The 14846-nt window shown below is 41.0% G+C and overlaps 1 protein-coding gene across 1 annotated transcript; it reads left to right on the forward strand.

The window, feature by feature from the left end:
- Positions 1-8508: 8508 nt before the first annotated feature.
- On the forward strand, positions 8509-10425 carry LOC148342181 (uncharacterized). Its single transcript, XM_088288087.1, has 2 exons — positions 8509-8512; positions 8563-10425. The coding sequence occupies exons 1-2, from the start codon at positions 8509-8511 to the stop codon at positions 10233-10235; spliced, it is 1677 nt and encodes a 558-aa protein (XP_088144213.1). The 3' UTR covers positions 10236-10425.
- The last annotated feature ends 4421 nt before the right edge of the window (positions 10426-14846 follow it).

The raw sequence follows: 14846 nt of genomic DNA on the forward strand, positions 1-14846 counted from the left end.
AAGCCCCGACCGCTTGGACACAGGCGCACAACACCCATTGTGAGTAAAAGCATCTCACCGAAAGTTCAGCCGGCCGGCTGTTGAACGCCTGCGCCCCAGCACCCTGAGACCCTCAATGGAGCAAAATGCCAAAAATGTTGTATATTTTGTTGTTGATGTGTGGGTCCGGCTCAGCTTCCCTCCGGACAGGTCGCGGAGCATGGCAGAATTGGTGATGGAAAAAGATTCTCTGACAGTCATTTTGGTTCGAAAGAGATTTTATTCTCGTCACATGCTGATGTCAAAAGAAGTCTCCCCAAAAAGAAAAAAGGGAAAGGTGTCCCCTCTCTCTGGCCTTCCCTTCTTATAGGAAATGGCCACACCGGACATGAATATTGAAGGATTGTATTTCGATTGCTGGCATTATATTAAACACTTACGGGACCGAAGGTCAATTATTTAATTTAGCAGGTTCATATTTACTGAATATGTTCAACATTGATAAACAAAAATCATTTATCAAATGAAAGTATAAGTGCAATGCAGAGATAAGATTGACTGGGATTGTAGTCATGGTGTTTACTGATGCATCCATATGCTAAATTTATATCCATCCATTATCTAGACCGCTTCTCCTCACTAGGGTCACGGGGGGTGCTGGAGCCAATCCCAGCTGTCTTCGGGCAGTAGGCGGGGGACACCCTGAACTGGTTGCCAGCCAATTGCAGGGCATAAATTTATATGACTTAGTTTAAATGTAAGACCTCAAATTTGACCACATCGTATTTTCATGACCCACACTTTCATTCAGAATAAACAGATTCAGTCTGCTCAGGTCAAACTGATGACAAACCAGATAGCACTTCATGGACAAATACGACTAAACACATTCTCCATATAGGCCATCGAAGATTCAAACATATCAAGTTGGGCCGGGGAGGACGTCACAGGGACACTATCAAGAACACCCAAAATACATAATTTGAACTGTGAAAATTTACACCACACAATCTGAACACCGACGAGATGACAGGGGAATGTGAGCAGGAGAGACGGAGAGACTGCCGCCTGCCTGAGAAGGTCAGCCTTGGACGTGGAACGTGGGCCGGGCCGGGGGAAGGAGCAAGGACGACCGATTCAACCTACATGACCCTTGACATAGGAAACCTATAAAATGTGAGGCTGGGCTGAGATCAGCGCGCCATTTTTCGATTGTGCTCGTCCGAGTACAGTTTCTTGTCAGATTAAGAAAAAGACGCCCAGATACTATTTCCTGAACTCCAGAAATCAAAGAAACTAAAATATCGTAACTCTAATCAGTTGTTGTTGAGTCTTTATTTGGCCCTTTTCTTCTTGAGTACAAAAAACGAACACGCATTGGAGTAAGTTTGGCTTTGAAGATTCATTTACTAAATGTTTCTCGTTTTCTCGGTGGCTCAACTCCAACAGTGGATATAAAAATACACTACATCTGTCAGCATAGTTTTGAGACATGACAAACTTAATTTCTTTCACAACGTATAAAAACTGGAATATGTAAAATGTTAAATAATCAGTTCAAATTTTAAACTGGGAAAAAAAACACGGAGTTTACCCCCCACTAATGGTTATTCTTTGGCATTTATTTTCTGCACTGATTTCATTTGGCATAAACAAATGTTCAGCAGACCTGCAAGTCAAAAGCAAATATTAAAAATAAAACGGCAATAACCTTGAACGATTTCCCCAAACAACTTAATGTTATGATGCATATTTATAACGATAGAAAGTCGTTCTTTACAAAGCAAATGAGAGTAAGACGTGTACAAACCTGCTTTGTGTAGCACAACACGAGGCTGCTTGCAACCTTCGCCCAGAAGTTGAAGATGTTGCTCGTTCTCTTCTTTTATTCCACAAAGTTCCTCTTTGTACTTGGGTGTCGTTCTTTCACACATTTTCAAACGCCAATCTCAACAAATCCGCACTTGACCTCTGCTTGGCGATAACTCGTGAGCTTCTCTTTGTTCGACGAGACGAATGAAAGATGGCGTCGTTTTTTTCCTCCGAGAAAATGGCAGTCTGTTCTGCACGAAAACGGATGAACAGGACACACCCCGCTGTGATTTGATTGGCTGCTGGCTTTGTGGAGCACTGTCACCAACTCACCGACAGATGTCACCATTTGCGATGCAAATCATCGTTATCTTCTTCTAAACATTGGAAAAACGTACGATTTGAACCGTATGCACATGAAGAAACATTTTAGTTCCCAAATATGAACTTGAGAGATGTATTGAATTTTACTTTTGTTGCTGGTTTTGTTTTCACATCTGACACCATGTTGTTGGTTGGATAGTATTCCAAATGTATTTCCCTGTTATTAACAGTTGACATGATAAAGTGATACTTTATGTCAACATATTTGCCTTTTTACAGGGTTTTTCACCAGGTTGTGATGTGATTGCGAATTTTAAATTAAAATATGTCACTCTTTTATTACTTAACTGTTATTGTGTTTGAAAATGATTTCGGTATTTATTTAAAGTACTGTAATATTTCATTATTCGTTTCAGTATTTATTAAACTACAATAATTCACTATTAATTTCAAGATTCATTGATCTGTTTAAGGAATAATTTAGTATTCAATGTTTAATAGTTACAGTATTTACTTTTTACATTTTTGTTTCACCATTTTGTTCAATCTTAATCTTATGGAAAATTATTTTGCAAGCACCAACACAAGGTTTTTAAAGATAACGATAAAGATGTCTTTTAATAGTCCCACAATGGGGAAATTTGCAGTGTTACAGCAGCAAAGATATAGATCACACAGAGGCGGTGGTGCAATGTGGCCGTTAATGTATAACATTAGCAGCAGACATTCAGAAAAAGCAAACCTATGCGAATATACACAGTATATACGTAAACACACAAATCCCCATGTGTATATACACACTTACATCCCACAACATTTACAAGTGTAAGGAAACACTCCGAATGTCTGTCTATGGTACAGAGGGAAAATTAATAAAATGCTGCAATGATAAAAAAATACTGCTGTCATAACCCGTGTCGGTCATGTCAGTGTTTTTGTTATTATTTTCTTCACCTTCCTGCCATGTGCTCATTCTGTTTATTTAGTCAGCTGAGTGGGGCGTTCCCTCCAGCACTCGTTCCCCACCAGCCACGCACCTGTTCCCCGTTACCCTCACACATCTGATGCCCATCTGCTCCCCTAATTACTGGACTATTTGAACACCTCACTCCGACAACTCATTGGCGGTGCATTGCTCCGTTACGGACTGTCACGACTGCTCTCTGATCTCGTTCATGCGCTTGTCCTCGCCCCCCCCCCCCCCCCACTCTCGCCCCGCCCCCCCCCCCCACTCTCGCCCCCGAGCATTTGTCCCTGTCCTTGCTCCTCACTCTTGTGATCCAGTTAACCACGTTAAGTTCGCCTTTCTTATTTTGCACCCTTCCCCTTTGTCTGTCATTATTTTGGTCCCCTAATAAATTGCTTAAGTTACACCTTCTCCAGCTTCCTCGCGTTCTGGGTCCACCTCCTCCTCGCCGACCGGCGACCCTGACAACTGCAATGATAAGATGACTGCAATGGTAAATGAAGGATTGTATTATGATTGCTGGCATTATTTTAAACACTTACAGGACAGAAGGTCAATTATTTAATTTAGCAGGTTCATATTTACGGAATATGTTAAACATTGATGAAACAAAAAGCATTTATCAGATGAAAGTAGAAGCACGGGTCACAAGAATAACTGGGATTGTAGTCCTGTTTTCTGATTTATTATATTTTTCTCATATGCTAAATTTATAGTACTTAGTTTAAATGTGTGAACTTTATTGAAATTTTGGGTAGTGAGAACAAATTTGCACACATAGCATTTCCATGACTTGCATTCACATTCACAGCACTTCATGGTCAAATACGACGAAGCACATTCTCCACATTGGCTGTAGAGATGCAAACATACCAAATTGGGCACTGGAGGACTCACGCAGACGCTATAAAAAAACACATTCTGAAAGACGGAACAATTGGAGATCAGAGCACATGCACATACGCATGCATAAACACAGACACACCCTTACACCTGCACATACACGTATACCTGCATATTGTTGGAATTTATCTTTATATCAATGTTAGAATTTAACTTTAACCCAATGTAAACTCAAATAAGTAATCTGACTCCAATATGCGACCTTACCCAACTCTCACTCATCCAACAATATGCGCGCTCGTTCTGCAATAGAAAGGTATCAGGAAGCCGGCATTTTCACGCACAAAGTGGATTTATTCCCAATACAGATTTTCTACATGGCACCTAGATCTCGGATCCCTCTCAATACAAGTCTACACCTCTCGTGCCACCAACGAATGTGTTCTACCTCCGAGTTGCCCAGTAATGATTCATACAATACAACATGCAAATGGCACAGACAAAGGCATCCTGGCATGATTCTATTGGCTATGTGTATTGCAGTTAACTTTAGCTCGCTCTCATTGGTCTTTCTCCTCCCGCCGAATCCCGTGGCTCCTCCTGCGTGCGATCCCCCGATGGCCGCTCCTTCGTCCACTGGTCCCGGAGTCATCTCGTCTCGCTCAGCACCATCTGCTTCTAAAACATTCCATTCCTGCACAACCCCCGCAACCAGTTTCGCTCCACCAATCACACTCTCAGCATTTTACAATATCACATTTTCATACATTGGATGCACCAACATCTAATGAACTATGTTAAGCTCAAACTCTTCTATTCCTTTAATAGTCAATAGAATTCTTTAAGTGTAACCGAAGTTTAGACCATGCTAATGACAAGGCCCTCAGGAGAGGAATGCAGGAAGATTGGATCACAGCTGCACCACAGGAGGTGTGAACGAGACCCCTCTGAAACAATGGACTTCCATGCCAGGATCACAAAAGTGGCTCCTAGCAGTCCACCCTTTGTTCTGTTTCAGGTTGACTGCCATTTACATTATCCTTTAATATACATGTGCCCATACACACGCACACATGCACACCGACAAGATTCCAGAGCAATGCCAGCTGGAGAGACGGAGAGACTGCCCGCCGGAGAAGGCCAGCCTTGGCGTGCCAGTCTTGGGGACCAGACGGGAATCAACTATCCAGACTAACCTGGGGAGGACCTTCCCTTGGACGTTGACCCGTGCCGTGGGAGGGAGCGAGGATGACCGATTCAACCGATTCAACCTACATTACTCTTGACATAAAAAACTCCTCTAAAAACTGAAGCTGGGCTGAAAGATGGTGCACATTTTTTGACTGTGCTCACCCGAGTGCAGTTTCTCGTGAGATTAAGAAAAAGCCACCCAGATATCTGTCTTTGTACTATTTCCTGAACTCCAGAAATGGAAGAAACTAAATATCGGAACTCTAATCAGTTGTTGAGTCTTTATTTGACCCTTTTCTTCTTGAGGACAAAAACCGAACACGCATTGGCGTAAGTTTGGCTTTTAAAAGTTGATTTACTAAATACTTCTCATTTCCACGGTGACTCAACTCCAACAATACTAAAGCTGTTGCTTTATGTTAGTCATATAGAATTTTTGTTTAAAATCCCCCTGGCTCTTCTTTTTGTCTTTTCTATATTATGTACGTATTAATAACTGTGTTTGTTAATGTTAATAAAGTTTTTGGCAAAAAACGTATTAGTAAATATTTATCATGTCACTGATGGTGTAGTGGTACACTCGCCTGAGTTGTGTGCAGGCAACGTGGGTTCAGTTCCCTCTCAGTGACGGTGTCTATGTCTGCCCTGTGACTGGCTGGCGACCAGTTCAGGGTGTAGTGCGCCTTTCGCCCGAAGTCAGCTGGAATTGGCTCCAGCACTCTCCCGCGACCCTGTTCAGGATAAGCCGTGTGGATAATGACATGACATGACAAATATTTGTCATCTCATCAATATTTTCACAACAGAGTACTGAGTTTCGAATTACTCACTATAATAGTTCTCAAAATTATATTTCTTATCAATTTAGGTTAGTTAAGGGATATTTTATTGACAATCTAATATAAATCTACAAAGACAGAAAAACAATTGGTGGTGGGGGGGCGCGAATCTTTTTCTTCTTGGTAGGGGCGGGCGTGAAATAATTGAGAAGCACTGCTAGTATATGCAGACATTATATCCATACAATCTTGCAGCCCGATTGAACCACAGCATTGTTGCTTCGTTCCGTAGGAGAAACGTAACCTTCCCACTGCTGTTCCAGCAGCGGCTTCTCCGGGCATAGGGGGAAGTGACGTCGGAGCTGACTCGCTTTTGTGGCGTTATTTTAATTATTTTGTTACATTTTTTTTATCAACCGAATTAAAATATTATATCATATATATATTAAAATAGAACAGCCAGGGGTAAAAACAAACACAGAGGCAAAGAAAGATATTTGAAAAATACGTGCTGAAAGCATGACGTCATTAGCAAGCGCGCAGCTTCCGAAGGACCTCGACCACATCCACCGACCCGTCCACACCGGAACAAAAACACCCACCGCTAAATTCTTCTGATTTAGTGTGGAACTGACTGTAATTTTCTCAAAGGATGTCCAGTGCTACTCTAAAGGACTACGACATAATTCATTAAGTCTTTGTGTCCCGATAACCTCATCTTCGCGCGTTGATGCTTTTCGGCGTAGTTAGCTTAGCTTGTTAGCTAGCTAGCCGCTAACGAAAAGAGGCACATGACTCATCGCCAAGCAGAGATCAAGGGCGGATTTTTTTTAATTATCATTTGAAAATGTGTGAAAGAACGACACCCAAGTACAAAGAGGAACTTTGTGGAATAAAAGAAGAGAACGAGCAACATCTTCAACTGCTGGACGAAGTTTTCAACCAGCGTCGTGTTGTGCTACACAAAGCAGGTTTGTACACGTCTTACTCTCATTTGCTTTGTTTCGAACGACTTTCTTTCATTAGAAATATGCATCACAACATTAAGTTGTTTGGGGAAATCGTTCAAGGTTATTGCCGTTTTATTTTTAAATATTGCCTTTTACTTGCAGGTCTGCTGAGCAATTTTTTATGTCAAATGTAATCAGTGCAGAAAATATATGCCAAAGAATAACCAATAGTGGGGGGTGAACTCCGTGTTTTTCCCAGGATAAAATTTGAACTCGTTTAACATTTTACATTTTCTGGTTTACGGAAGGAATTCTGCCCGACTCTAAAAAATGTGCACACTGCGGCGAAAACATCAATGGCGGTTGATCAATTTTAGTGGATAAATTAAATAAATATTACGTTTTTAAAAAAAAAATCAAGTACGTATTGGTCTTATTTATTAACTTTGTACTGGCTTCGTCGAATGAGAGTCAATGAACCTCGGGTGGCTCTGCACTGTTTTGTGCACGTGTGCATAGTTTCACTTCATCCAAACATTTAAAATACATTTAATGCATCCATCCAGGGTTGCACGGATCTCATCAGTGAACAAGCGCATGCTGCAAGGAATGCATCTGCATCTTTGGCTTACTATGGGCTTAAAAAGGGAGAACGTCACAACCCCCTTTTCCACCAACAAGTCCAGGAACATTTAGTTCCTGGTAATAAAGTTCCTGTGGCCCAGGTGGTTTGCATCTCGACTGCAACTCATAGTTCTTGATAATTTATGCAAAAGACAACGATGACGGAACAGTGGGAGGTGTTGTGTTACTTTGTTACTCATTCCTGACACCCTTTGGCAGTTAAGCATCATTGCAGTTCCAAAATAATTTAGTGAACTCTTAAAATATTATGGTGTATCTTAGTCTAATTTGAATATGTATTGGATAACTTTAATATAAACAGTCATTATTCAAATATGTCAACATGAAAGTCAGAGTGAAAGTGTTGTTGCTTAATGCTTATGTGAAGGGATTTTGTCTCTTCAAACATAATTTTGTTTTAAATTTGATTGCGAAACAGAAATTTTATTTAAAAAAAGGAAAAAGGGGAATGTCGGAATGTACTAGCAGGATAAATGTCATTTTGGGTAAAAAAAACAAACAAACAAACGTAAATCATGCAATAAATAGCCACTCTGATTCCAGGGCCCCTTTAATTCTTTTACGGATCCAGATTATAATGGAAGCAAAAAGTACCCACGATGAAACTATCTCTAAATGCAAAATGAAATACTTGTAAACATATTTCACTTGAAGGATTCCTATTTTATCAATGACATTATGTTGCGATGGCCCCCAGTGGTCTGCATCAATATGTTAGGGTCCCACAACAGGTGTTCCATCAGACGCACACAATAGCCTGTGTGTGCTAACTTCAGCTCGCTTCCAGAAACGTCTGTGACTATGTCAGGAATGAAATAGGGCATCAGCCGCAACGTGCTTCCTTTTTAAATGCTCGTTTATCACTGTTGTGCTGCTAAAAGGAGGTTTACATCGTCGGACGTAATTTTGTGAAATGCCCCCATAGTCCGGTCCAAGTTGGAGTCGCACGCATTGCTCCGTATGCGGCAGGCACAAGTCAAGGTAGCACAGTAGAAACAATATAAGACAAAGTCACCGCATGAGCTTTGACTTGACCAAACCAAATGTGTGTTTGTCTTTTTGTGTCCGACAGACGTCAGTGAATACAATCTCTGTTCTGTGAAAGAGGAGCCAGACTTGACTCACATCAAAAAGGAGGAGGAGGAGGAGGAGATCAACAAGTCACCAGTGAACGGTGTCCCAATCAAGACTGAAGATGAAAACAAGGATGAGAGTGAGGACAACAGAGGGGCGGAGCCTCCAAGCAGCATCTCAAGTAGTCACGTGACAACAGAAGGTGATGAAGACCAATGGGGACCATCACAAGTACATAATGAGGACACATTATCAGATGCTCATCACGATGATGATACTTATGATGATGATGAAAATGATGATGATGATGATGGGCAAGCCAAAGGTGAAAGGGCATGTCACACAGACTCATTAACTTCAAAGTTGTCTTTAAAAGGGCACACAAAAACACACACTGGAGAAAAACCCTTTTCCTGCTCAGTTTGTGGCAAGAGTTTCTCTCAAAAGTCGCATTTAACAAACCACACAAGAACACACAGTGGAGAAAAACTTTTTTCTTGCTCAGTTTGCAGTAAATGCTTCTCTCCAAAGTCGTTAGTAAGGCACACAAGAACACACACTGGAGAAAAACCTTTTTCCTGCTCAGTTTGTGGCAAAAGCTTCTCTCAAAAGGCACAATTAACAAGGCACACAAGAACACACACTGGAGAAAAACATTTTTCCTGCTTAGTTTGTGGCAAGAGTTTCTCTCATAAGATAAGTTTAACAAAACACACAACAACACACAGTGGTGAAAAACCTTTTTCCTGCTCAGTTTGTGGAAAATGCTTCTCAAGAAAGACATATTTAACAGAACACACAAGAACACACAGTGGTGAAAAACCTTTTCCCTGCTCAGTTTGTGGCCAAAGCTTCCTGTATAAGTCAACTTTAACAAGACACACAAGAACACACAGTGGTGAAAAACCTTTTTCCTGCTCAGTTTGTGGCAAGAGTTTCTCTCAAAAGCAAGATTTAACTAAACATAGAAGAATACACACTGGAGAAAAACCCTTTTCCTGCTCCGTTTGTGGCAGAAGCTTCTTTGATAAGTCAACTTTAACAAAACATAGAAGAACACACAGTGGTGAAAAACCTTTTTTCTGCTCAGTTTGTGGCAAAAGCTTCTCTCAAAAGGCACAATTAACAAGGCACACAAGAACACACACTGGAGAAAAACCTTTTTCCTGCTCAGTTTGTGGCAAGAGTTTCTCTCATAAGATAAGTTTAACAAAACACACAACAACACACAGTGGTGAAAAACCTTTTTCCTGCTCATTTTGTGGAAAATGCTTCTCAAGAAAGACATATTTAACAGAACACACAAGAACACACAGTGGTGAAAAACCTTTTCCCTGCTCAGTTTGTGGCCAAAGCTTCCTGAATAAGTCAACTTTAACAAGACACACAAGAACACACAGTGGTGAAAAACCTTTTTCCTGCTCAGTTTGTGGCAAGAGTTTCTCTCAAAAGCAAGATTTAACTAAACATAGAAGAATACACAGTGGAGAAAAACCCTTTTCCTGCTCAGTTTGTGGCAAAAGCTTCTCTGTAAAGTCAAATTTAGGAATCCACACAAGAACGCACAGTGGAGACAAGCCATTCAGTTGCAGCGTTTGTGCTAAAAAATTCTCCACTAAACGGAGTGCTAAGAGACACGATTGTGCTGGTGAGAATAGCAGCGATCCTTGAAGCTTAAAAAAAGAAAACAAAAAACTGAAGGAACTGACTCTTTGTGGTAAGATGTAAATGTGATTTTGAATGAAATATTGAATTTTGCATAGCTCTTTTATTGACACTAAGCCAATGTGATCATTGCCAGAAGAACCATTGTGTCTGAGTGATGATTTTTTTTTTTGTGTGTTTACTTCAAACATGTAAATAAAATTAATTGCTTTTGCCTGGAATAACATTTGTTAACGTTATGCTTTTCAGTTTTCTTTTTAATCGTACTTAATGGAAAAGGTGTGAGAAGAAACTGCTTATGAAATCGGTACCTTCCACAGTCATCAATAAAATCACTTGTTCCACTTGCTCAACTGGCCTTCATTACGCAGTGTGAAAAGGTGAAAAACTAAACTAGAAGTTGAACTATGAAAAGAACCAGAAAGAGAAACGCAAATCGGCTCAGTTTCTCTCAAAGGTTTTGGTATGTCAGGAGTTGGCAACATGATGGCGACTGGAGTCAGCGCTGGTTTTCTCGGTGTGTTTGGCTGGGTCGTATAGGTATGGTCCATTGAACAAAACTCAAAGTCTTCAAATATCCCCTCACATACATTTAATATTTCACTTTCTGAATAAAAGAGATAGAAAATAGGCCTGAGCATTGTTTATGGTGGTGGCAATTCTCTCGCCAGGTCAGTGACCTTCCAGGGTATGAGAGTATTTTAAGGTGGTCACTAGTAGACTGGTCGTATCAACGGGGAGACGCATCTGCTCTCCCTCTGGGGGACTTTTGGAGGGAAATCCCAAAGACTAGCGTGATGGGAATGCATATGCGTCACGTCAAGTCAATTTTATTTGTATAGCCCTTAATCAGAGACAGTCTCAAAGGGCTTTACATAACCACAATCGACATCCACTGATATTAACCCCCAGGAGGGCAAGGAAAAACTCCAAAAACCTCAGTAGGGGAAAAGTGAGAAACCTAGAGAAGGGACCACAGATGGGGGAATCCCCCTTCCAGGCTGCAATGGATGCCAACTGGGCAACATTTGACACATAAAATGATGCTATACAATGTTAGATGAAATAATCTGAGAGTCAATCAAAAGAAGTGCTGCAGGAAGATGACTTCAGTGGAGTGCGTCCTCATCCAGGGCCGTAATCTCCATGGCAGCATATCCGAGGATGAGCCTTCGATCTTGTACCGGTCAGTTGGTGTAAATTCAGAACAGCCACTTCCAAGTGAATCACCATCACCTAATTCCCAAGCCCGGGAATTGGGAACAGAAAAAAAAACAAAGAACAGAAGCAGTAAAGAGGCCAACAAGTAGTTCAACAAAGTTCTGAAATATAAGGAAATCAGAAGAGGCGCTGCATGAAGACGACTTCGGCAGAGCAGGTCCCTTCCCGGTTCGTCAGTGCCGTAATCTTCAAAGCATGTCCCCATCACCTAATTCCCAAGCAGGGGAAGAGGGGGCAGAAAAGAGAAGAAGCGGCAGTAAACAGGCCAACAAATAATTAAATTAGATGCTAAAGTATATAAATAAATTGATCAAATGACGCGCTGCAGGAAGACGACATCACTGGAACAGGTGCATGCCCAGTTGGTCAATGCCTTAAACTTCCTAGTGGGTCACCGTCACCTAATCCCCCAGCCGGGGGAAAAGGGGGCAGAAAAGAAAATAAAAGCGGCAGTAAACAGGCCAACAAATATTTCAGCTAAATGCACAAGAGTATAAATGCGTCTTTAATAGTGTTTTGAACATTTCTACTGAGGTGGCGCCTCTAATATCTGAGGGTAGTGCATTCCAAAGCATTGGTGCCCGAATAGAGAACGCTCTAGAACCTGCGGACTTCTTTTTGGCTCGCGGGATCACTAAAAGACCAGCATTTTGTGAGCGAAGGTTTCGGGACGGAACATATGGTACCACGAGGTCAACGAGATAAGAAGGTGCTAAGCCGTGCAATTTTTTAAAAGTAAGTAGCAGAACTTTAAAATCACATCTCAAGTGGACCGGAAGCCAATGCAAGTTAGCTAATATCGGGGTAATATGATCAAACTTTCTCGTCTTAGTTCAGAGTCTAGCTGCTGCATTTTGAACTAACTGCAGACTTTTAATACTAGACATGGGGAGACCCGAGAGCAAAGCGTTACAATAGTCGAGGCGAGACGTAACAAACGCATGGATTAAGATTTCCGCGTCACACGTTGATAGAATTGGGCGAATTTTAGCAATGTTACGCAGATGAAAAAACGCAGTTCGAGTAATATTTTTAATGTGCATTTGAAAAGACATAGTTGCGTCAAATATAACACCGAGATTTTTTGTTGAATCCTTTTGGATAATATTACATTTATCGATATTCAGAGTGGTGTCTTTGAAAAGGTACAGATGACGCGCTGGTCCAATGATGAGCATCTCGGTTTTATCTGAGTTAAGACGCAAAAAATTGAAAGACATCCATTGTTTAATTTCGGCAAGGCACGCCTCTAATTTATAGCAGTCGCGCGGATTCGTTATATCCAACGGCATGTATAATTGCGTATCATCAGCATAACAGTGAAAACTAATGTTATATTTCCGTCTAATATCACCAAGCAGTAGCATGTAGATGCTAAACAAGAGAGGTCCAAGTACCGATCCCTGCGGAACTCCACATGTGATCTTACAAAGATCCGAAGTCGTATTGCCATGAATTACACGGTGCGTCCTCTCCGACAGATACGAATTAAACCAAGAAAGCGCTGAACCTGAAATGCCAACACACGTTTCAAGGCGTTTTAATGATATGTTATGATCAACTGTATCAAAAGCGGCACTAAGATCGAGTAAGAGTAATTTTGATGAGGTGTCGGCGTCCATAGCTATGAGAAGATCATTTGTAACTTTAGCAAGGGCCGTCTCAGTAGAGTGGTCGTCTCTAAAACCCGATTGGAAAGGTTCAAATTGATTATTAGCAGTCATATATTCATTAAGTTGTTGCGCTACGACTTTTTCAAGAATTTTCGCAATAAATGGAAGATTTGAAACCGGCCTATAGTTGTTGAGACTCTCTGGGTCAAGGTTTGGTTGCTTGTAAAGAACAACTTTCTATTGTTAACTATATGCATCAACACATCCATTTGTTAGAGGAAAATGCGTTCAAGGTTTTTGCCTTTTTTTTATTTATCTTTTATTAACATCAAAACAGGCATACACACAAACCAATCAAACATCTTTTTTGCAAGTATAAAAATCCAACTAAGGGTCAAGATGAAAAATATAAATAAATAAATATTATGCTACATTACCGCTAAACCAAAAATATTTGAACAACCCCTGTCAAGTACAGAAATGCTACCCGGTAGGAGACAACGTTGGCATAATGTAAAGGAAATTTCCCCAGATTTTTCCAAAGATTGTGGGCTTCCTCCTGTTGGAATTTATCTTTAAATCAATGTTAGAATTTATTTTTAAACCAATGTAAACTCAAATTAATAATCCGACTCCAATTTGTGACTTTACCCAACTCTCACTCATCCAACAATATGCGCGCTCGTTCTGCAATAGAAAGGTATCAGGAAGCCGGCATTTTCACACACGAGTGGATTTATTCCTAACACACAAATCTACAACTTGAGTTTGGGTCCCTCTCAATACAGCTCTACACCTCTCTTGCCACCAGCGAATGTGTTCTACCTCCGAGTTGCCCAGTCCTGATTCATACTATACAACATGCAAAATGGCACAGACAAAGGCATCCTGGCATGATTCTATTGGCTATGTGTATTGCAGTTAACTTTAGCTCGCTCTCATTGGTCTTTCTCCTCCCGCCGAATCCCGTGGCGACTCCTCCTGCTTGTGCTATCCCCCGATGGCCTCTCCTTCGTCCACTGGTCCTGGAGTCATCTCGTCTCGCTCAGCACCATCTGCTTCTAAAACATTCCATTCCTGCACAACCCCCGCAACCAGTTTCGCTCCACCAATCACACTCTCAGCATTTTACAATATCACATTTTCATACATTGGATGCACCAACATCTAATGAACTATGTTAAGCTCAAACTCTTATATTCCTTTAATAGTCAAAAGTATGAAATCCTTTAAGTGTAACCGAAGTTTAGACCATGCTAATGACCAGACACTCAGGAGAGGAATGCAGGAAGATTAGATCACAGCTGCACCACAGGAGGTGTGAACGAGACCCCTCTGAAACAATGGACTTCCATGCCAGGATCACAAAAGTGGCTCCGAGCAGTCTAACCTTTGTTCAGTTTTAAATTGACCGCCATTTACATTATCCTTTATTCTCCAGTGTGTAATCGTGTATGTGTTTTTAAATTTGACTTTAAAGAAAAGCTTTTGCCACAAACTGACATCGAAAAGATGTTTCTCCACTGTGTGTTCTTGTGTGAATTGTCAAGTGAAACTTTCGAGGGAAAATTTTGCCACAAATAGAGCAAAATAGAGTTTTTTCTTTACCGTGGTTTCTTGTGTGCCGTTTTAAAGACAACTTTGAAGTTAATGAGTCAGTGTGACATTCCCTTTCACCTTTAGCTTGCCCATTATCATCATCATCATCAGGAGAGTGTGATAATGTGTCCTCATTATGTGCTTGTGATGGCCCCCAATGGTCTTCATCACCATCTGTTGTCAC

This window comes from Idiotropiscis lumnitzeri, chromosome 2 (assembly GCF_059441095.1).
Source record: "Idiotropiscis lumnitzeri isolate Australia: NSW breed Sydney's pygmy pipehorse chromosome 2, RoL_Ilum_1.0, whole genome shotgun sequence".
Lineage (NCBI taxonomy): Eukaryota > Metazoa > Chordata > Actinopteri > Syngnathiformes > Syngnathidae > Idiotropiscis > Idiotropiscis lumnitzeri.